General features: G+C 43.9%; 1 protein-coding gene across 2 annotated transcripts in view; it reads right to left on the bottom strand.

Moving 5' to 3' along the window:
• LOC115611973 (glypican-5-like) overlaps positions 1 to 24,394 on the bottom strand; it is a 331,669-nt gene extending 307,275 nt beyond the window's left edge. The window contains exons 1-2 of one of the 2 annotated variants that reach the window (XM_030495718.1): positions 24,146 to 24,394; positions 4,527 to 4,688 (exon numbers count right to left, since the gene is read on the bottom strand). In XM_030495718.1, the coding sequence (XP_030351578.1) occupies positions 4,527 to 4,688; positions 24,146 to 24,314 (331 nt within the window). In that variant the 5' untranslated portion in view covers positions 24,315 to 24,394. The remainder of the gene's footprint in view (positions 1 to 4,526; positions 4,689 to 24,145) is intronic. The other variant, XM_030495717.1, reaches the window with a different exon arrangement.
• Positions 24,395 to 24,800: the final 406 nt, after the last annotated feature.

The following is a 24,800-nucleotide window of genomic DNA, read 5'->3' as shown; positions in this document are numbered from 1 at the left end:
CATTAATTTTCAGGCATTTTACTGACATCTAGAAGCCTCGAGCTCCATCCCTGCTACAACTAGGTTACCCCCTCCACCTCGTACCAGTCGCATCCTTCAAGTTGCTTGCTTAGATAACAGATAACAGGGCAAAACAATGTGTGTGCACAGTGACAGCACTGCGGCCCCAGCTATTAGAAATAGCAGCTAGGAGCTTTCCCACCATCTCCCCATTCCGTATAAAGTGGAACATAAGCACAGTTTTGTTAAATCCTTTGAGTGAGGAGCAAGAAGATGAGAGTGCTACAAAGCTATTCTATAACTGGGAGATTATGGGAGCATCTGACCCTGCCATTTGACCCCCTTAGGTTAGATGAATGTGATTTCAGAGAAACACCACAAAATTATTGCTTTATGACCAACATGTTTTCATTCACGAAAGAGCTTTCTCTCCAGAGGCTGCAAGTGAACAATCCATATTGCCTGCTGTAAAAGCAGAAAGCACAGCAAAGAAGAGTAATTGGTTTTTTTAAACTGCTGAGCTCAAACAAAGCCTTTCACTGTATCTCTGGTACCTGCTAACTTGGTGACTGAAATGTGATGTAGGTTTCAAGCTATCTTGTTCTGCCTCTCTGGAGAGACCATCAACAGAACAAATAAATTACCAGTGTTTGGACTCTCATTACCTCAAATTAGCCTCAGCATAAGATGACAGAAGCAGAGCCAAGCGTTCTGTGGGTCCTTACATGGCACCTGTTAGCACTCCATAAAGGACACAGAAAAGGGAGGCCAGGTTTCACTCTGCTGTCTGCCCACAACAAAGCTTTCCCGTCAGACTATTGACACCTCTTCTGACAGCACCTTTCAGCCTGCACACCCATGCCACTTTTAATCCACTAACAGTGAAGCAGTTGCCTTGCTTGGAAGCATTCCCAAAGAGTGCAGGGACTGCATGAAGAAATTGGGGGGGGGGGGGGGTGGGTAACAGAAGGATGATTGTGCCAATTAACATGTAGCAATGACTACAGGCACAAATCTAAGCTAAAACAATATATTTGTTCACATGCAAGCCTAAAAAGTTTGAGACAAAGAAAACAGTAATTTCTAAAGGAGAATCTTCTGGTTACCAAAGGGGAAAGAGAGTTACAAAATGGAAGCATCCTATTTGATTGTTCATTTCAATGGATTTGCTGGGCATTTCAGGCTGCAGCCAAGCATTTCAGCAGCAGAGACAGAAAGATGGGCAAATCTTTGGATGGGACAAACTGACCTGTTCCGAAATGCATCCAAAACCAAAGCCACTGGTGAAGAGCCATAGGGTGACATACTGGGATCATTACAACAGGCACATTCTCCTCTGTTATGCTACTCCTGTTGCATTCTGGCATGCTTACACACCTCATTCACTTACTCTGCCTTGCTTTTGACTCCATTTGGAGCAAAAAGTCATTACTAACACATCTGTAGAGGGACTAACACCATGATGACAACTTTTAGGCTATACCATAAGCCAAAACATTAAGAGAAAATGAATCCAGCAGCTTTCCATGCAACCCTGCCCTGAGGGCCTCGTTGTATTCAATATGCCAAACACCCAAAAGATTTGGTGACAGTGTAGAATTTTCAGGAGCTGATTCTGCTAACATGCTTCCCAAGCAGCGAGCTGGCCCTTTCATTCCTGCCTCTTTCCCCTCCTCCTGCCCTGTTACTAATGGGGAGGGCATTTTAGAGCTTGCAGTTGATGCCAACATGCCTCTTCCTACTCAAATCAGGCATAACAGCAACAGCATTGGAGACAGTAGTTCAGGCAAAACACATTCATGCAGAAGGTTGACTCATCAAGTGTTTGAGCAAGGACTGGACTGCTAATATTGACAACTTTGAAAGGGGAAAACCAGCAGGAATGAACCTCTAGCTGTCCATATGTATGGATTGGGCATTAGCCTAAATATAGCAAGCCTGTGGTATATTTAATCAAGTCTTACGGACTAATTATTTTGCACAACTACATTCAGCACATGTGAAAATTGTCCTGTTTCAGCTGCGGGCAAAGCTTCAAGAACATTTTCATTTACAAAAAGGAAAAACAACCCAAAATCTCTTTAAGTCCAAAATGTCCACAGACAACTGTAGTATTCAGGCAGTGCAGGGTGAGTATTTAATCAACCTTGTATCAAAACTCCTACTCAGATAAGGAAGCTCTTTCCTATTAATACCTGTGGTATCTAACTGCAGGTCCTCAGAACTAAGTGTCTTTTGACTTCCATGAAAGAATAGGGAGATAAGAACTTAAAACATTCTCGCTGTCCCCCACTCCAAAAACATTGCTCTCTTCCCACTGAAATTTAATTCCCAGCACTATGTTTTCAAAGCTGGATTCCTGAAAATCCATTTCTTACACCATACATTAAGTCTTGAAAATAACTCCATCAGTATGGGTATACTATGAACAGTATTGTCTACTTAAAGTGCATAAAAAGCAGTTAAGATTTCTTTTCCTCAGCAGCAAGGATAACCACTGCTTTGCTTTGACTATGCTAACAGTACTAAAAATGTGTATATCTAAAAGAAAGTAAATTGTGCATGAAAATTGTACAAGTAAACACCACTATAAATGAATAAATTGCCTTTTTCCTTTTTTTTCCCAGCAAGTCTGAGCCAATTCTCACTGCTTCAAGAAACAGAAATCTGAAAGGCACCCAAAAGCTACTAAAATAAGGATATTTCTTTTCTCAGACTTGAAATGTCCTTCTGGCATACTCACACTTTATCATTCAAAACAGCAACAAACCAAAACAGACTGAAAGGACAGAGTTAATTCTAGGCAAAGATCTTCCCTCTTGTAAATGTCTCACACAGTACTACTCTTAGCAACAGAATACAGCACAAGATAAAGAGAGGCTTTTCACTGACACCTGGGAGAAAAGCAAAGAACAAAAGCAGCTCCCAATGCAAGAGAGAAAAGTTCCATTTTTCAAGTGCTCCCACCTAATGCAGACAGAAGGCCAGCCATAACAAGTTACAACAAACAACCTATTTACCCACTTCCAGAAAATGCTTGTAAATTTAAACTGTGTGAAATGTCCAACTGCTTCTTTCATGCCATCAAAAGGCTTCATCAGCAATGGACAATAAAGCTGCAGGCTTGACCTAAAGGGGCTGGTAGGTTAATCTATTCTGACCTTATCTTCATTCAATCATAGTACTGAAAGATTGCTTGAATAACCTACCAGCATTTAACAACGCCAACAGTCACCCTTTTACTGCAGTGTTCCTCTGAAGTGTTCTCCAACCAAATTTTTTGATCATGGGGATATTAAGAAAATTACAGAAATTAATTGTAAAATAAACTAAAATGCCATTTCTCACTCACTGGTATAAAGCAAAGGAAGGAGGTAAACAACCAAAAGCAGAAGCCAATTTTCAGCTTGCCCTTACGCATCTCTTTCGGACTTGTACAATCGCTTCTTGTCAATCACATAGAATGGTAAGGGTTGGAAAGGACCTTAAGATCATCTAGTTCCACATCTTTTATTCATAGTATTTTCACTCAAATGGAAGAAACTGGACAAAACAGCTACAATGATAAAACCTGCCTTGTAACAATGGGCTTAGTCATACAGACCTCAACACTTTGTATTCTAATAGCTCCTGCCTTGTTTTCAAAACCCACTGCATGAGTTTGCTCAGCACTAAACATAGCAAAGCAGTGAGTTAAAATTAAGCACATAATTAGGCCCAGAGAAGTCAGTAAGCTGGATTCATCACCCAGTGACTGATGTAATCACTCAACTCTCCTACACTTAAAGATCACAGCCTATGCTTAAATGCCCTTCTGGAGCAAAAGTCTCCAGTGCTCACCACTGTATAGTGCACAATCCTACCCAAGCACCTTCTCCTTTTTATTGTACAATAACTATTTATATGAAGAAACTACATAGACCTACATCAACCTGTTAGGGCTAGGTAGCTGTGAGAACAGCAAGAGTTATAAGAACACACTTTCACAACACTGGTTCTTTCATGCATTCACATTCAACTGTGTGGCCATAATTCTTGAAAACAGATCACTCTTCATGCCACCTGCCTGGTAGCGAAGCATCTTGACATGAAGAGAATGCTGTGTTCTCATTTGACATATCAGTTAGAGCACTTATTCTTCAGCAGCAAGAAAGAAATGCATTTTCATTTACACCTGTAAATGGTTTGGCAATACGAGAGAAAATCAACACACACAACCAACCATCAGGCACCTGAATGACATTTGAAAATGCCTTGAAAAAATCCACACCAAGCTTTTTTAAAATGATCCCAGGGACAAGATCTAAGCTTAAATCTGTTCCTAATTAGATTTAGGCAGACGCTTAAAATCCCAGTCAAGATTAAGCGCCATCCAAAAAGCAGGATCAAAGAACACGGAAGTAAACCATAAGCCAGTGACTACAGCATACGATGCAAGAGAAAGAGAAAACAGAGCTTTTCCTTTCGACTGAAGAGGATACTTTTATAAACTCCTCATAGGACTGCAGCACCTCAAAAGTTCCTACCTTGAAAAGCTGTGATGTGACCCACAATCATGTACTTCAGTTCAAAGTTCAGTGCCTGGATACTTTGAGTCCTCTCCCTTCGAACAGCTGCCTGGTAGCTTTCTTCCATTTTTTTGGTGCAGCACGTTGGTGCTCTGTGTTGACAGATCTGTAAATCTGACTCTGAAAGCAAACAAGAAAAATACAATCATTAGAAAATCTTTAACCATAAAAATAAATATTGCTTCTTCATGTCAAAACAACCAGCATGTTTAGAACTCTGAAACAAAACCCATAAGGAATGGCATTGTGAAACTCAGTTATTGTCTCAAGGACACTATGACTGTTTCACCTAAATTTGGGTAACATCACATTATCAGCTGCTAACTTATTTTACAGTGATAAGAGTGTTGAGCACAGAATAACCTAAACGCCATCAAAAGCACAGCAGAGTCCCTAAAGATGCACATTCGAAGAGGCAACATTTCCACTGTACTCCTTGTCCTAAGAGCATCATAACCTGAACATGAGGGAAGACAATGCCTCAGATTAGGATTTATATTCACCTGTGTAGTGCCTTGAGGAACCACCTGCTCATCTCTTACACTAGAGAAAGTCTCTCAAAAAATCCGAACTCCTCAGCAGCTCACACACACCCATGAAAAAATGCAGATTGGAAAGGTCTTAAATTAGACAATAAGGTCTCCCCAGAGTCTTCTTTCTCCAGGCTGAACAACCCCAACTCTCTCAGCCTTTCCTCATAGCAGAGGTGCTCCATCCCTCTGATCATTTTTGTGGCCCTCTTCTGGACCCTCTCCAACAGGTCCCTATCTTTCCTGTGCTGAGGACCCCAGAGCTGGATGCAGTACTCCAGGTGGGGTCTGACCAAAGCAGAGTAGAGGAGCAGAATCACCTCCTTTGACCTGCTGGCCACTCTCTTTTGGATGCAGCCCAAGATATAATTGGCCTTCTGGGCTGCAAGCACACATTGCCAGCTCACGTCCAGTCTTTCATTCACCAGTACCCCCAAAGTCCTTCTCCTCAGGGGTACTCTCAATCCCTTCATTCCTCAGCCCGTATTGATACCAGGGTTGCCCTGACCCAGAGGCAGGACCCTGCATTTGGCCTTGTTGAACCTCATGAGGTTTGCACGGGCCCACCTCTTGAGCCTGCCCACATTCCTCTGGATGGCTTCCTGTCCCTCAGGCATGTCAACTGCATCACTCAGCTTCATGTCATCTGCAAGCTTGCTGAGGGCACACTCAATCCACTGTCTATGTTGTTGGTGAAGATACTGAACAGTACTGGTCCCAGTATGGACCCCTGAGGGGATGCCACTTGTCACTGGGGTCCATCCAGACATTGAGCCATTGACCACTACTCTCTGGATGCAACCATCCAGACAATTCCTCACCCACTGAACAGTCCACACATCAAATCCATCTCTCGACAATTTTGAGAGAAGGATGTTGTTCGGAGCTGTGTCAAAGGCTTTATGGAATTCTGGATAGGCAAGCATCTGGCCTTGCAGGTTAACACAGAGCAAGGTTCCACATACAGTTGATGATGATGAAAAACAAGAGGGTACAAGAATGCACATGGAAAAATCAGTAGAGGAACATCCAAACCACCAAGCTCTGCTCAGGGCCAGCTCCAGGTCAACAGCTCATTCAGACCAGAACTGCAGGGAGGAGTTTCAATAAATCTCCCTTGCTAGGGAAAAAAAATATCTTATTTGATTTGAAAATGTTGTTTCCAGTTGACAACATCTCTCATTTGAAAGAGCAGCTAATTTACATCAAACAGGTTAAAACCAAAGTGAAATAGTTCACTTTACCTGCATTTTTATATCAATACACAAAGTTGTCACAGGCTGGGCTGATTCAAGATATGATTTTGGTTGTGGATTTGTTTCCCACTTGGATGTAACCTCAAAAGTAGGAAAAAACCACTCTACCCACTCAAACCAGAAGTCCTAAACCCTGTTGAAAGCTCTTGAGATGAGACCACCGCACACTGGCATAAGCCAGCAGGCTGCTAAAAGCAGCAGCAGGAGGGCTGCACGCTTGCCTGCTCTCATCTGCCAGAGAAGCTGTCCCAGGTTGAAATTAGCTTCTTGGCCAGGCTAATTTTAACTTGGATTGGCTCCATGATCCAGTTCACCCCATCAACATATGTTTGTTCTGTCACAGGGAAATGGGAGTGAGGGAAGGATCACTTCTCTGAGCTGGCACCACTAAGCATATGTGAAGTTACAGTACAGACTGCTGAGGAACGAAGTCAGTTTGCAAATAGTTGTCAGAGCAGAGGGGTTGTAAATTTTACTCAGCATCTGCAGTACCAGGCTGCTGTTACTTGGAACATTTCTTATAGCAGCCCTCTGAATTTTTGTTTGAAAAGCCTTTGTAAAAGTCAGACCTGTATCAAAAGGGTTTGGAATACAAAGTGCTCTGTGCTGACTGTGTGTTGGTCCTGGCAAGGAAGCTACACAGAGCTATGCGCTTTGCCTAGCACTCCCATTTGAATCAAGGCACCACAGGAACATGCACCTCCTCCAGAAAGCTTGAAGAAGGATACAGATACCTCAGCTGGAACTGCACTCCTGGGGCTTCACCACCCTGCTATCTCCTCTGATGAGCCTGAAGATTAGGTTTTGTTGGTCCAGAGCCAAAATGACACAGAAGGCATTCTTAAATAGAAACAGTACTAAGCCCCTGACAGTTAAGGAGTCTGATGTAAAACACTGAGCATTAAACAAAGAGCAAACCCCACTCCGCCAGCAGTGCTATCAGGTCAGTACTGTCATGCACAGAGCCTGGCAATTTCACTTGCTTCACTACTAGCCTGGGGGTATCACTTTTAATACAATTATAGAAACCTAATAAAGGTTTTCAGTATTATATATGCCTGGGTGCTGAGATTAAATTAGAACTGATTAGTAATATCTTGAAGTCTTTAATAACTCTGATACTAATATTAGTTTCTCTCTTTCATCTTAATGCAAAATGCCCTCTCCAACAGAAAAAGAAGGGAAGAGCACAGTGACCCAGTGATGACTGAGGAGCACACTGCATGAAGAGCACACTGCAAGACCGCTGAGACGCAGGCTACACACCATGACTCTCACCCCAGAGACAGATAACACCCCACGGTGCTGCAGCAACCACCTCTGTTTAGCATGTGCACCGCCCATCAGCAATAGGGAGACAACCTTAAGGGCAAAGTCCTCCTTGAAGTTTAGGAACAAAGCTATCTCCTACAGAAGAGAAAGAGCACTCTCTGTGAAAGCGGGAAGAGACCTTACCAACAGCATCATGCCAGCAATTGATCCTGCTGATCTCTCTAGGACTTTCTTATCTGCTTTCCCCAAGCTGCCTCTAGAAAACCACAAAATGGAAGGACCATCTTGACTGCACTGGAATTATGCCAGCAAATTGAAGGCGGGTGGAAACCCTGGATGAGAAATGAAGGGGAACAGCAAGAAGCACTAGATGTCACGACTCCAGAGAGTTGGCAGCATCAGCAAGTGCCACAGGCTGCGGGACAGCTGGAGACCATCAGGCACTGGCCCTGATCAGCTTCCAGAGCAGGAAGTCTCCAAAATATACAGGTCTTAAGGGCAGCATCCGCACAATGGAGCATTGTTAGGCCTGTTGTTCTTTTTGTCTGAGTTTTCCCCACTTCCTTCTGTTGCTTGCCTGGTTCTCACTGCTGTTGTATTCTGATTTTTGACCTAATTTCCAAACCACCTTCTGCCCTACAGCACAGACTACTGCAAGCTTATTCGGGCTTTTCCACCTCGGCTTGTACCCCATAGAACCTGCCTTGTGCACGGATCCAAAGAACAGAACAAATCCAACTGTGCCCTAGGCTGACTGTCCCTCCACTCACTGAAACTTACACAACCTTAACCAGCCACTTCCTCCCTTTATTCCCCTGGCTCCCTCTTCTGACAACTTCTCACCCTTCTCAGGCAAGGTCCTCTACTACTGTTCTTCCCCATGGCCACTTCTGCCTGCCTTCCTCCAGCCACTTGCATACCAGTGGGATGTCTGGGCGAAGGAGAGCAGCTGGAGACATTTCCAGCTCATGGGCCACAGGTTCCCTCCAAGAAGATGTAGGGAGAGACCTACTCATGGCACTCATCCCCAGTTTCCTTGGTTGTTCCTTAGAAACAATGGCTGTACCTAGGAGGCTGAAGGCAAACAGCTAAGGTGGCAGTTGTAACCACTATGTCTTGCCTCATGCCGGTTACCAGATCTCTGACATGGCTCCCATGAGCACTCCCCAGTCTGCCGCAGGCACCTTCAACCAGGTTGTTTTTAACAGATGATTTGCCTTAACTGATCTAATTATGATGAAGCAAGGCAGGGAGCTCTCACTGTGTACTGTCACAGCAGTGGTGATGCTGAGCAGCTGGGGGCCATAAAATCCTCCCTCACTAATGCTGTTGGCTTACAGGGGAGGAGCTGGTCTTCAGTTTGCTACACAGGAGTAATAAGAAGGGAAGGAACATGTACACAGGAATGGAAAATCCTGTAACCTGTCTATAAAGCACCTACAATTAGAGACATTATTTAATCCCAAAACAGAGAGGCAGAGCTGCTCGGTTGAGTCCAGAGGAGGCCATGGAGATGCTCTGGGGGCTGGAGCAGCTCTGCTCTGGAGCCAGGCTGAGAGAGCTGGGCTGGGTCAGCCTGGAGAAGAGAAGGCTCCTGAAGGGGAGACCTTAGAGCAGCTCCAGTGCCTAAAGGGGCCAACAAGAAATCTGGAGAGGGGCTTTTGACCAGGGCCTGTAGGGACAGGACAAGGGGGAATGGCTTTAACATGCCAGAGGAGAGATTGAGATTAGACGTTAGGAAGAAGCTCTTCCCTGTGAGGGTGCTGAGGCGCTGGCACAGGGTGCCCAGAGAAGCTGTGGCTGCCCCATCCCTGGCAGTGTTCAAGGCCAGGTTGGACACAGGGGCTTGGAGCAACCTGCTCTAGTGGAAGGTGTCCCTGGCCATGGCAGGGGGTTTTTACATTATCTACTATAAGGTCAGCTCCCTCCTTGAGCTCCCCAGGACAACATGTATAATTGCAGTACAGAGGTGAGACAAAAATTACAAGAACTTTCATTAATTTGCTATTCTGACTCATCTTCCATTATGTCTCACCACATTCACAGCAGAAAATGCCAGACATTTTTTCACCCGAAGTAATAAATACACACAAAATATTTTCTAGAGGAGTCTAGTACTAATCTTCCTGCTCCATATCATCCAAGACAACAATAAATTAACAACTGCATTTGTGCTTTCCAGTGGGGAAAGCATTTCACTGCTACAGAACCCTGCCTTACAATACTTGAGGAATGTGCCACAGAAACCATGTATGGTGGAAAGTCTAAACTGAAACACAAGCATGCAGCACTATAGATCGTAGCGTTTAGAGAAAAACTGACATTGCTTTTAGATGAAAGATGGAGGTTTCTAGCCCTGTACAGTTCAAATGCAAATCAATACGAGGCTGCCTATCTACAGGGAGATGAAATAAAATAGCTTTGAGAGGTGTGAATTGCCTCATTCATCTCAACTCTGAAGCCTAATGATAATTCAGAGGTTAACACCAACTGTTTTACCAATGACAGATGACTTTTTTTTCATAGCAACTGCTTCCTACTATGCCTTACCTGCTGTGGTAAGATCCATACAGGGTGGTAGAGCACAGATAATTTCAAAGATACTGATTTGTTCATATTCAATTGTATTTCCTATTCCTTTTATCTGTCAACCTGAAGATCTGTAAGAAGGTTAGACTGGAAGAAGAAACAAAAGCAATGAAAAATCTGAAGGAACCAAGGGACTAATCGATATTTGGATCAGAGCCTCAGAAGGGGAAATGGTCAGAACAGGATTGAAGAAGTGAGGAACAACAATACCACCACCCTGCGTTCCCCCCCAAGATTTGAACACTTCCAACTCTGCCATCTCACTTGAATGCCATACATAAAGCCAAGTGCTCAGACAATATGTTCTCTTTCCTTTAAAAAGATGTACAAATCTTCCTGGAAGTGTTAATTTTACAGCCCAAATCCCAAATGCTTTTGACCAATTTCGCCATTTCTCAGTCTCAAGTTAAGTTTTACACAGACTTATACTGGACAGTTTCTATCAGAGTTTTTCCCAGTATTTGAACAAATTTTTTTAGGATTCCATTCCCTCTTCCATTTTAGTTCTTTATTTTTAGGGAGAAGAAAGGGGAAAACACTAAAAACCTGGGTGAAATACCCCAAAACTGGGAAGAAAAATAGAGCAAGTTCTTGATACTATTTACACACAAGAATAGCAATCATTTACAGAGCTAAACCAAAACTAAGCAACTGATTACTAGCAAGGCACCCCTCACTAGAACCAATTCTTCAACTTCATCACCCATGACACAGTCATTAATTAAAACAGTCTACAGTATCACAAGGTCTCTGCATCTTGTTCCCTTTCTTTGGTTCCTTATGCAGATAACGCCACTGCTGTCAAGAGCAGTGATGCTGATGCAAAACCAGAGTTTGTTGCCATAAATTGGACTCATGGGTATTGGAAGGCAACCAATGGCAGAAAAAAGAGGAAAGAGCCCAATGTACATGGCAGTAACTAGAGAGGAATACTCAGTGTGAGCATGCGGAAGCAGCATAATGTGCGAATGCTGTCTCAGCCCAATGCACAGTACTTAAGGGTAATGACAACAACAACCTGCAACAACCACCATACACCACACCCCAAAAGTACCAGCTGACAGCCCCACAGATCACATACAAGAGGCCAGTAGCCTGTTTCTGATGGTCTAGGCTGAACCTAGATTTATACTCAGATCACTTCTTCCATGTTAGACCAAGTGAGCAATATTTTGCACACAGGGCAGGAAAAAGGCAAGGTAAATTGTATCAGAGGGCTTTGTTCAGCATCCCCTGATGTCAATGGAGACACCCAGTGGCATCAACAGTCATACAAAAACCAAGTGTAGTTAAAGCCACAACCCTGTGCTGTGCTTCAGGCTGCTGTAGTTAGCTCTGAACTCAGTGGGCTTTGGGTCTTAAGTGAATCCTGTTCCAAGAGCACAGCCAGGAAACCCCAGATAACTTCCCATGATGAGAAAGTCAAAATTAACTAAAAAATGAACTTACAAAGAATCATAATTTAGAAACACTCTCATTACCTTAGAGTGACATGCACTTGATTTCAGACAAGTACTTTGATTTTTAACTGCATACATTCAGTTAAAATCAATGGAAGGTCAAAATCCTAAACACATCAAAGAGTTGGTGACAGTGTTAAGCAGCCCAAAAAGCAGCAAGGACCCATTAGCAAGCTAACCTAGACCCCATGAAATTAAGGGCTATGACAGTATTTCCACCAACACATGTGATTCTTCTGAAGTCTGGAGTGAGAATGGCTTTCTGCCCTTCCTCATTTGTTTTTGCTTTCCTTTGTTCTGTCCACATAGACTATGGACAATCTTCTGGTTGTACCAGCAGCAGATTCTACCTAGTGCTTCGCCCAAGGCAGCAACAAAGAGGAATGAAGATTAAAGAAGGTCCACAATGAAATCCCACCTGAAGGGGACTTTCCCTGATTTCTGGGTACCAGCCATACCCCCCCAAGCTGGAAGGCAGCAGAGCTTGCAGCGCATGATGCTTAGCACATGACATTTCAGCAGGAAGGGCTGCATCTTGCTGGGACATCTTGAGGTAGGATAATGAATTCTGAAACAAATGAAGCTTCCCAAAAACTGAGGACAGGCAGAAACCTTCAGGAGATGTTCCTGAAGTCTTTATGCTGAGACCACAGACTAACAACTTTTGAAAACCCATGTGGAAACCTTTGATGGGCTTAGGTTTGGCAATAGTAGGCTGTATGTTTGATGTTGGGTGAGTCCCTTAGTCTCCACACTTTATTTCCTAAGAGGATACTTACCTTTCATTTGTTTGCTTAGACCACAAACAATTCCTAGTGGAGACTATCTTCTGCTGCGTGTTACGTGTTCTCTGAGAGCCTACATTTGCTTTTGATCCTATGCACCTACTACATAAATTAAGAAATCATATTTCTTCCCTTACATCACTAAAACAAGGCACCATTTACAGTATATTGAACCCTTCTTGCTTGTGTTATTCCATTCAAAACTAACAGCACTACTGATGCTTCAGAGCTAACCATTCAAGACAGACAGAGCAGTCCACCATACCACAGAGCTGTTTGAAGCCAGCTCTACACACTGACAGGCAGCACTGGCTGCACTCAAGTCCACATTTGGGAAGGCCCGAGGCAGGCAGTTAGAAAGGAAGCTGGGATGAGGATGGCAGCCAAACTGACACGAGCTGGCCCTATTCAGTCCTTGCTGCTCCACTAAAGCTTTGGCACCTGTGATAGTGACTCTACAGTAAACTTCCCAAATCTACGCCAACAGTCCTGCCAACAAACGACATTGACACTTTTCATCACAGTTGGGGTTTATTTCTATCAGAGGAGGCCAAAAAGTACAACAGGTCCATGACCGGCAGAAAGGGGAGCTTCAGATCACAAGCAGTTACAGCCAAACCACAGCTTTTTTTGGGGAATGCAAATGTTTATATTTCCTGACATATCTAGGGCAAACCAGGTTAGGAAGAGTAACTTTGATTACTGCAGCTTGAAACTGAAAGTGCAATACTTCAGCCAAATACAACTTTGGGCTGCTTCGCATGGTAACAGATATATTTTTTCCCAGGCTTCAAAACTAAGATCAGGAGACTAAAGTCTTCCCTGTAGCAGAAGCTTGAAAGCCTTTCTTTGAGAGGAAGGTTTTCAACCTCTTTGTTCAAAAGCCCTACTGTGTTTTGGGAAGTGAGTGGGGTTTCTACATATGCTTTGTTCTCTTGCCTTCAGACTCACTACACCTCTCCTTTCAACTGCCCATGTGAAAATATAAGATAACTGACAAGCACATGATATTATGTGCTTCTGAAAAAATGATTCATTTTATGTATTACAAGGATTTGAGATTTCATCCTCTGAGAGATTCCCTGGACAAGCCACATGGAGCACAGCCATACAGTATTTCACCGACAGATATCCATGCCTTGGAGTTGCAAGACACAAGCTCTCATCCAGAAGCACTAGAGGATGATTTGAATTCAAGCACAGAAACATGCCAGGTATGGCTACACTGTTTATAGCACAGCACTGGACTGCAGCTATTTGGAGAATGGTGGAGGAACAAGACCAAATCCACTTGGAGATGTAAGTATACAAAAGCCTGATATTTGAGCATTGTTTTTTTTCAGCCACAAACCAAGAATAATTTCCCTACACCAGTAGAGAACAATAAAACATTGCTCAAGAGCGAACACCCCAAAGGAGTGACACATTGAAGAACAGAGGGTTAAGGGCCAGAGCTACTCTTTACCTGGAAAAATAGAGATCATAGAATCACAGACTGGTTTGGGTTACAAGGGACCTTAAAGCTCATCTAGTTCCAAACCCCTGCCCAGGCAGGGACACCTTCCAGCTCTGAGACATCCTACTTCATGTGACCCTCATGTCTTTAGGTATCTCTATGCTGCCATGCTACAACACTGCAGTTTTCCACTAGCAACTCTGCAACATCACTGCTGTTGAGAGTTTGCTCACTTGAAAAGAGCTTTTTCTGCGTGTTCTCCTCTACCATTACATGGCACATCTGTGAGTTAGTCAATTTGCTTTAATGACAGTGGAATTTGATATCCCCACGCTATATGTGATTGCTACACAATTCCTTCTTCACAATACTCTAAAATTTACAAAGGAGGAAGAAACATATTCTTTGGGCTGAAACACCAAATCAAGTCATGATGCTTACTGAGTCATCATATATTGAATTAAATTCATTTATTTCAGGTGCATGTGTCCCAAACTTAGGCTGGATTCTCTTGCATCTGTCACCAGTGCAAATGCACAGAGCACTGTTTCGGGCAGAACAAACCAGAGCAGTTGTCACACATGTCAATGTCACTGCAAAGAGAAAGGTGTTAAGAATAGGACGTGCAGGAGAAGGCCTGTATTTCAGCAAGAGTTAGGCTTTGCAATAGGAAAAACCCCAAAGCAGTAGGATAATAAAGCCCTGGAATAAACAGCCTAAAAAGGTTGTGATCCTCTATCACTGATTGAAGCACAGCTTATCCTGATTGCAAGTAGCAGGAACAGACCAGATGATCACTTCAGGTCCATTTCAGCACAATTTTCTATTATTCTACTCATTCAGCAGCTCTCAGCAGTGTATTTTTCTAATTACACCCAGTTTTCACCAGATTACTCTGCCTTTATTCACATTTCCTAGCACAAACACCCAGGGCGAGCTGTTCTGGACACTAGCTCCTTTGGCACTATGCTGCTGTACCTTTTGTGAGGATTTAGTCCTTAAGATCTCTCAAGAGCAGAGCTTTAATTTCACAGCACGGATCTTGCTCATTTTACTCCATATTTACTGAGAACAAAAGGAAGACTATGCAAATGCCCTGCTACTTAGACCTGAACAAAGTGGAAGCAAACATGTAGATGTGAATGGAAGACAGAATGGTATGGAAAAAAAAAGCAGGCCTTTTCAAAAGTGAAATGACTTTGTCAGGGTCCCTTTGCACTATGTGCATGGATGATTTGTGACAAAACAAAAAAGTGCCAGCCTAGCACGTCACCCATGTCAGAGATTAGAGCACTTCAAACCCCTCAGTAGTTCAAGCACTTTCTGGAACTTGAAAGGCTTTCTTAGGCGATGCTTAGCTTCTTTATGGCTTTTACATGACTTTGATGTGCACCTAAAAGTGAGGAATCTTAATCTGAGGGGTTTCTATGGAAAATACCCATATTGTATAATAAATCACAAAATCTTGTCACCCCCATTAACACAAGTCAAAAGTTGGCAAAACTTCGCAGCTAAAGATTCTACGTCATTATTTTGCCACCCAAATAAGAATCCTGCATTTCCAAGCACTAAGTTACTTTCAAAAGGCTTCTCTATTGTTAGAGAACAGCAGCACTGGAGTAGTATTTCTTATCATTGACTAAGTATGGTGTGCAAGGCAGCAGTCACTTATGCAAGTGTCACTTCTCCTCCCCATTCTCACAATTTAAAGATCGTTAAAGTTAAGGGATCTGTGGTCATTTCTCATGTGCTACAAAACCTCTTTTCTGAGTGCAAACATGGATGTGTAAACACAAGCCTCACTCTCCCCCCTCACTATCCACACTTAACCCCCAGTAGCATTAATGGGAATTATGCATGCGTAACAAGCAGAGAATAGTCCCCTTATGAATAGGGCCCTTGTTGGAACAATGAATACATTTAACCATTAACATCTAGAGATGTGCTGAAGTATCCAATTTAACTAGCTGCCAAACAAAGCTACCATGACCTATCCGATATTGTCAAGTTTGGAACACAGCGCTCTGAAATTTGTCTCTCATTTGTTTTTAAAGGACTTGACAGTGGCCTGTGCAGCAGAGCAGGGGCTCTATGGCAGAACGAGGTCCTCGAAGAAGGATGGCCCTCCACAGTGACTATCACATCCACCATGGGATGGGAGACCTCTGGAGAGGGAAAGACCATGATCCCAGGAAGCAAGAGAGTCATTAGAAGACCAAAAATTCATATAGGCACACTTCAAATACATATATACATTAACCATCAATATTAACAGAAACCCAGGAAGAACAGAGAAAGGCAGAGTACGGCACAGAATCATATAAAGCAGGCTAAAAATGACATATCAAAAGAAACAAGGAGAAAGGCTGATTAAAGACAACTTCTAGGGGAATAATTTTCTGTCTTTACAGCTCTCAAGTTCCTATGCAATTGCCTGGCTACACTTGCTCTTTATTCCTATGCTTTAGCCATCAAAACACAAGAGAAAACCTTGTCTTAAGCTCTTTCTGTATTCTTTGAACTAGTGCCTTGAAATTTCACAAGCACAAACTTTACACATTAATCACGCATGTATGAATACACTAAGAAGGTAATTAATAACCATCCTTTAAAACTGACATACTGGAAAGAGTAAAATAGATGGATTTATTCTCTTGAAAGCATATGCACAGTGCTTATCCATAATAAGAGGCAAGGTTGTGGTTGCTCCACCATAAATCATTTGCTAAATACTGCTGAGGTGCTTGGTGCTGTACACCACCACTTAGAGCCCTAAGGAGGTCCAGGACAGTCAAGCACTCCATAAAATTCATCTGTAAGACTGCTAGGGAAAGCCCCTGGCATTGCTGTGCAGCACCCTGTACAGAAGAGACCACCTTCAGCGTGAGCCTTTAGGTGTTACCTGACTATAGAAATGCAGAAACCTCTCACCTCAAGAGTAAACCCGCAAGTAGCAGCTCAAGTGACTGCTAAAGAAAACCAGGGAGCAGTGGAATTTCTTACCCTGCATTTCTGAGCTATGAAGGTTTACTTGCCATCAGGTGACATTAGATTTCAAGAGTCAATATGGAATTGGTAAAATCTTCTCAGCCACTTGAGTTGCATTTGATACCCTAAAAATGGGGATACAGATATTGTCCTTACTTTCATCTACAGGGTGGTTACAAGGACCAGTGACACTAAAGCATTTCAGACATAAAGGGTTAACTCCAAGTATCATTACTGCTACAGAAAATATTTAGCTTTTGACGCAGACAAAATATAGTCCTAAGAAAAATCGTTATGGACGCATGTCATCTTCCTAACAGGGCAGTCTGACACACAGTCCTACTACCCTTCCTCAGACACAACACAGGTCAGTTCCCTGTCCAGACTGCAACTGCTCCAGACCATGCATAGTGCATTGGGTTTGCACTGCAAGGTTTTGGGGGCTAGAGGGGACACTACTGTGGGTAGTTGCTAGAAGCTTCCCCCATGTCAGATAGAGCAAATGCCAGCTGGCTCCAAAATGGACCTACCACTGGCCTCTGGGATAACATATCTAAGAAGGGGAGAAAAATCACTGTGCAGGACAAACAACTTGTGATGAACAGACCATAACTCCCATTCCCTGTCATCCTGCACTGCTGGTGGGGAGGAGGTAGAGAAACTGGGAGTGAAGTTAAGCCCAGAAAGAAAGGAGGGGTGAGGGGAAGGAGTTTTTAAGATTTTATTGTATTTCTCATTAACTTACTATATTGGTAACAAATTCAACTAATTTCTCCAAGGTGAGTCTGTTTTGCCCATTACAGGAATTGGTGAGTGATCTCTTCCTACCCTTATCTCCTCCCATGAGCCTTTTGTTGTATTTTCTCTCCCCCCTCCAGGAAAGCAGGAGCGATAGAGCAGCTTTGGTGGGCATCTGGTGTCCAGCCAGGGTCAACCCACCACACAGTCTCCTAGCACACCAGGGTCACACAACAGGAGGGAAAATCCTTGTCCTCCTAAATTTGTACCATGTAATCCTGTGGGCACAGCTCTTAGCTTGGGGCTCAGGTTACTTTTGTACATCCAAACAGAGTAAGTTACTGTGCAGAAATATTTTGCATTTTCCTGTCAAATAATATATTGACTTATTTTCTTTAAGTCTTAAATGCTTGCTAGAAGGTGGAAACAGACTGTCTTCTCTTTTTTTATCCTTAAGAAAATAAATCATTAAATGCTAGGTAGGTGCCTCATTTCATCCACGGATGCTCAGAAGTTACCTTAATGTGAATGAAACAACTATCTGTAAATACCTCTTTATAGACATCAGGATGATTCTAGCATATTAGTAGTTATACCTAATCAAATTGACAGAGATTGAGAGGCTAAGTATAAATTCTGTGTCATGGGCTTGGCTGCTGTTTGAAAATTGATTCTGACCCATCAAAATTCGTATTTTCCCCTAGAAGCAGATGCTGTGCTCTAAACTGGTGATGAGTATGTATTTGAAGTATTATTAAACATATGTCACTTTATCATGTCGTTTTGTGCTTTCATGAGAGAAAGATTCAATTACAAACACTGCAATACTTGGAACTATAGCTCTAGTTTTATACCATCTAAAAGCAAAAGCATTTCTAAAAAGAAACCCATTTTACTGCCCATGGTATATTTTACATATAGCCTTGCTTTTTACAGATTGTTCATGATTGATCTTTATAATAGCTTTTCCTCATTTTGATGTATTTATTTTATTGATTTATATAGCAATTATTATCATGCCAACTTTGTTTCCACTTATCACATTAATGCCTTTTCATTAGTACTGCCTTTTGGTTAAGAATTGACTGCTCAGCCCTGCAATACTGGGTGGGGGAGAGAAGGAGAGGATATTTTTCTATTACTTTCCAATTACAGTCTGATGGCAAAACTTCAGTGGTACATAAGGTGCTACAGAGGCAGCTCTTGGGAGCCACCAGTATTTTAAGGATGGGTCATTTCTTGCTAAGCTTGTTGTCCAGCCAGAGATCCAGTTCAACACCAGAATCACCACTGAAAAAACAAACACAGACTGTGAAATACAGTCTTTTCAGCAAGATTTTTGAGGGACCGAATAGACCATGTGAGCTATAGGAATACTTGGCTCTTTCCCTCGACTCAGTTTGATAACAAGATAGGTGTTGGGGGAGAGCAGGCTCTCTGCTGTCTCTTGGATTCCTTCCCAAGACATTTACGGGAAAGGTTGATCTGAGTGACTAAGCCAGTGTTCTTCTTACCTGGACCAAGTGCTCATGCAAGTCACTGAGGACAGTGCTTTTTCTGAGGCTCACAAATAGGAGAACTGTAGATTGCCATCTGGCAGCAGAACAGCAATTCCAACTTTATGACACACTAAGTAAGTTTAAACATATTTTTTGCCTATAGATTACTCCCAGGAGAGCATTAGAGTGGGCAGCTGGTCCTGCGTTAAACAGACATAGAAGGCATGGGAAGAGGGAAGAAAAAGATATTACCACTGGCTTGAGTCTTGCCTGCATCCAGCCATACCTGCTTTAGGTTAACACTTGCTGTGACAGTCTGAGCCTGAACAGTGCTATAAAATCCTGAGAAGATTAACAAAGGACACATCCCTCCTCCAGAAGAGCTGCAGGCTGCAAAAGCAGAGCTTTTCTTCTGCTCAAGACAGCTATCGCAGCAAGTGCTGACTAAAGCCCATGACTGCTCAGAGACCCTGGAAAGCCTGCCTCCTCCTTGGAACTGCCTCTGGAAGAGAAGTGAAAGAAGGACAGATTTCAGGTTCAGCTTCCAGTTTATCACAAACCAAGGTAACTTGCAGCCTTTTTTATGAGTGACTTTGATGGAATGCTGCTGTGAGCAAAATGTGTTTCAGCACTGCACCTTCATCAGGGGAATTACAGTGTTCTCATTAAGATGATATAAATAAAGAGCTGAGTGGCAATAACAGAGAAAAACAGGAAAACAGTGCGGCATGACCCATCTCGTAATAAAATGGCTAGTGTAATAGATATTCTCAGGTATAGTCAACAAGGGATTTAGCTCATGCTCCTTTCTCAACACAATGGGAACTTTGCCATAGGCTGAGATGGGATGAGATCCAGTCTAATGCATGCATCATATGCAGCAAGGACCTTCTGGTAGGAATCTAGGACTTCCCTGCCACTATTCAGAAAGTAAAATAGTTTTAGTGTATAAATTGTTAATGCATGTCCAGCTCTGCTATGGGACATTCAGTTCATATACATGGAAATGAACGCTCCTGCTGATTTAACATGCAGGGTGACAGTAGAGAATAAAGAAGCTGTTAATAGGACAAAATCTGCCCTTCAGAAGAGTGTCCCTGAGCACAATCCGAGCAGCTTCTGTGCTCTTTGTAAAACAGTAGAGCAGCAAGATAAGCAAATCATCCTTTTGGTGGTCCTCACCAAGATGATTATTTAGAAGACAGAGTTCCTAGAATTCTTTCACAAATGACAAATCTTTTCCTTAACAGAAATCAGCCCAATTCTTCTATCTCTATTTATCATACGCTTACAGACTTTTGTTTGCATGCTCATACACTAGTCCATAAGCAAAGGAGATGGAACTGAGCCTATATAAGTGGGGAGGACATGTGGTTACATAATTACCAAAGGAATCAAAAGGGTTACTTTTATTCTGGTTCTGCTACAATTCACTGCCTGAACCTGGCAAGTCACAGACTCCACTTGTGTTCATTCAGGTTTCCTACTGTGAGCTTGGAAAGCAGTGACAGGCAGCCACCACCGTGCTCTGTGCCACGGGAAAGCCTGTGAATAAACAAAACTTTATAAACAGTCCATGCCCATGTGCAGTTACGCTGTAATATAACCCAGGGCTCACAGGGTATCACTAACAGCAGCCCCATGTCTGGGAGGAATACCACGCATAGCAGTATGCATCAGGTTTGAGGTATCTAGACTCCCTGGAACCAAAGGCTTAGTCCTCTGGCAGGATTAACACAGCCCTTTACCCTTGGAGGCAGCATATAATCCTCTCTCATCAACATGTTAACCAAGGAGCTCCTAGAAAAACATCCCAGCTCAGCCTGAGCTAACCAAAGTACAAGACCAGGAACATATTACCTCATTTTCCAGTCTGGGGGGAGACACAAAAAACCCTTCCTCTGAATCCCAGCCAAGGCAGCAGTACCTTTATACCTGAGCAATCTATTTGCAGCAAATTACCCTTGAAACATTCAGCTTGTTCCAGAGCAGCAGCCTACCAGATAGCAGCACAGACCCCACCAGTGGAGGAGAACATCCTACAGAGAGGCCCAAGGAGATTTGCTGCTCAAAAATACCTGTTGTTTGACATCCATTCCGCATCAAAACATTCTTCTTCCCTAATCCTGCACTCATTAATGGACTAGATTACAGTGTGGAACAATCTCTCATGCCTTTCGGGGGAAACTATAGAAGACAAATTTAAGAGGACGTTCCTGGGCACCTCTCAGAGGTCACTTCAGAACGTGGTGAATTCCAGAAAGGTTGCTGTCAGATTCATGTCACACCTGAAGAACAAAAGCATCTTTTCTCCAGAAGTCTTCCTCCTTCCCTTATCACTATATTTTATACAAAAGGCTGGCAGGTCCAGACTTAAACCTCTGTTTGTATTAGCCTATAAATACTGGCTTGAGGTTAGCCAAGGGCTTTCAACACTTTTGTGATTGAAAATATCTAGTAAACATATAAGAACACTGCAAAAGTTTTGTTGTTGGGTTGTTTGGTTGTTTTTTAGTTTTTTTGAGAGAGAGAAAACAAGCCAAAACCAACACGCAGGTAGCTGAGGAGCACCCCAGTGCAGTGTGGGCCTGGCCCATGAAGTAAGAATCCTAGAATGGTTTGGGTTGGAAGGGACCTTAAAGCTCATACAGTTCCAACCCCCTGCCATGGGCAGGGACACCTTCCACTAGAGCAGGTTGCTCCAAGCCCCATCCAACATGAGTGGTTTCTGGGCTGCAAGCACGCACTGCTGGGTTATGCTGAGCCTCTCGTCACACAACAGCCCCAAGTCCTTCTCCTCAGGGCTCTAGTCTCCCTCCATTCTCTACCCAACCTGTAGTTGTCCTTGGGATTGCCCCAAAACAAGCACAGGAAGCTCTCCACGGGCTTCATCCCACAACTAGATTCAGCTGAGCACATTGCTCTCCAGTGTCACCCCAGCTGCCCACCACTCTTCTCTTCTGCTTTAATTGACAACTGTCTTCAGGGGAGATGCTTCAACACTTGTGTGTTGTTATAATAAATAATAAAATGAGCCTCAATGTCCTAGAGAGAGAGGAAGAAACATGTGTGGAAAGGGGTGTGTTGAGATACACTCACTGATAATAGCTGCCAGATGAAAACACTGGAAAACACTTCAGTATTTAATTAAAAGAGAGCACAAGGCAGGAGGTATTACTGTCTTGCAAGGCATCATTAACACACACAGCTTTGGTGGAGCTGAGTATACCTAGCAAACAGGGAAGATCAGTCTGCACCACTTTTCCTCAGCTCTTCACTGCTCCAATCATCCTCTTCAAAAGAAACCTTCCTGAGCTAAAATTTAGAAGTGTATTACCCTCCCTCACCTCTTCTCCTACTTATTTTCTGAGAGCTTGTTATTCAATAGGAAAGTTCAATATGACACAAAAATACAATGAAACATCTTTGAAGCATCACAGCATCTCACCTTCCTCCTGGAAGCACACAGTTCTCCCCAGGTTTCATCTACAGCACTAGAGCTTTATAGAAAACATGAAACAATTTAATTACATTTTGAGGAACTTCTTCCACAAAGTGCTCAGGAAAGAGAGTTAAGCATGCATCAAAATGGCTGAAAAAAACATGTTTTACCTCTTTTTTCATTAGCTTTCACATTCAGCTCTCAAAGACAAGTGTGACCTCTATCAGCAGAACAGCACCATACTTCAAGCTTCAGAACGTCCATTCTGCAAGTCTCATTTTGCTACCAAATGAGGAATGATTCCTTGCTCATGGACAACTTCACAGCCATGTGTCATCTCCACTTTATCCACAGTGAAGGTAAAGATCACTAGCACAGCACAACTATTTACAACCATAAAAGTTGCCCTAAGAGATCAGCCCAATGGCCTATCAAATTTAGTCCCCAAGACAGAAACCTGTGCCAGAAAACATGTCCAAAACTCATGTAAGATAAGCCTTTCCACCAAGCTCCACAGGCTTTGAGTTAAACTGCTTTATGAAAATAAAAAGTAGTGAAAAAATAATAAAGCTATAATCCAAGTTGACATTTATACCACCACACATCCATGGGCAATTGTGCTAGAGATCAGTTTAGGAGACTAAGAGTCTTTGGGGGTTTTATTCTGGTTCTTGTAAGCATTTTCTTAAAATGTGCAAGAGTCAGGGATGTGACTTCATTATCTAGATACAGGGTCATTCCTAAGAGTTTAATCATTTTTTGACATTATGTTGTACTTTATCCCCTTATGAATGAATTCTATAGGATAATCGTAAAATATGCAAATAAAAAGTAATCTCTTATTCTATGCGTGTAACTTTCACATTTCCTTGCTGTCACACATTGTTTAGGAACCATATGGCAAGGCAAAAGGGAACACTATCTGCTCACCAACTTCCACAAGCATTAAGTACTGCAGACCCACTACTCTAACCAAGCAAAAACCCAGTTCTGTTGGCTGTGCCTCTCTGCCTTTCCTTAAGGCAACCTTCCTGAATTCATCTGCGAGAGAACTCTTCCTAATTCAGAAGCAACAATGCCTGAGGATCCCTACCTCTAGTCAGCAACACAAGCGTTCCTTAACGACCCGGTTACTAATTTGCCTTTTAAGAAGGGAATCCTTTACAGGAGGAAGCCTCTGCTTTAGGTACTTAGCAAAGTGACCACACCAGTCTTAAACGCGGGGGAAAAAAGCCCGGTGCTTACGGCGGCGCTCAGTGAGCGATACCCGCACAACGCAAAAACCGAGGAGTCATTCCGGTCTTGGACAATTACTTCAGCAAGAGGCGTGCTAAAGCCACCGAGCTCCCCGCTACCTGCGCCCGGCAGGGAAGCCGCCGCTGGATGCATGGAGCTGCGGAGCACCAGCTTTCCGCACCGACGGCGGCGCCGGACCCTGGGAGGATCCGCCGCCGCTCCGAGAGCTCAAACTAAAGCAAGCCCGGCCGGCGCAGCTCCCCCCGGCCCCGACCCTCCGCAGCGACCCGCGGCACTCCCCCCGCCGCGGGTGTGTGGGTACTGACCGGCCGTGGGCACGTCGGGGACCAGCTTGAGGGGCCCGATCTGCCGCAGCTGAAACGCCGTCCGCACTTCGTGGCAGCTGGGGGACTTGCCCGCCGCCACCCCGCCGCACAGCCCCGCCGCCGCCAGCAGCCACAGCCCCAGCACCCCGCGGCTCCCGTCTGCGGCCATCTCGCACCCCGGCGGCCGCGGGCCGGAGCGCTGCGGGGCGCGGGCCGTGAGCCGGTCCCGGAGCTTCCCGCCCGCCTCCCGCGCGCCTCCTCAGCGAGCGCCGCCTGCCCCGCCCCGGCCCCGCCCGCGGGGTGCGAGGGGCGCCGCCGCCCCCCGCCAATGGTGTGAACCAGGACCAGGGCAGTGATGGTGCTCCTGTGCTGGGCACTGGTGAGGCTGCACCTCGAATCCTGTGTTCAGTGCTGGGCCCCTCACTGCAAGAGACATTGAGGTGCTGGAGCGGGGCCAGAGAAGGGCAATGGAGCTGGTGCAGGGCCTGGAGCACAAGTGTGATGAGGAACGGCTGAGGGACCTGGAGGGTTTAGTCTGGAGAAGAGAAGGCTCAGGGGGGACCTTATCACTCTACGACTGCCTGGCAGGAGGATGGAGCAAGGAGTGGCTGGTCTCTGCTCCCAAGTAATAAGGGATAGGACAAGAGGAAACAGC

This window comes from Strigops habroptila, chromosome 8, assembly GCF_004027225.2.
Source record: "Strigops habroptila isolate Jane chromosome 8, bStrHab1.2.pri, whole genome shotgun sequence".
NCBI lineage: Eukaryota > Metazoa > Chordata > Aves > Psittaciformes > Psittacidae > Strigops > Strigops habroptila.
This window is presented reverse-complemented; position numbering and strand designations above follow the sequence as displayed.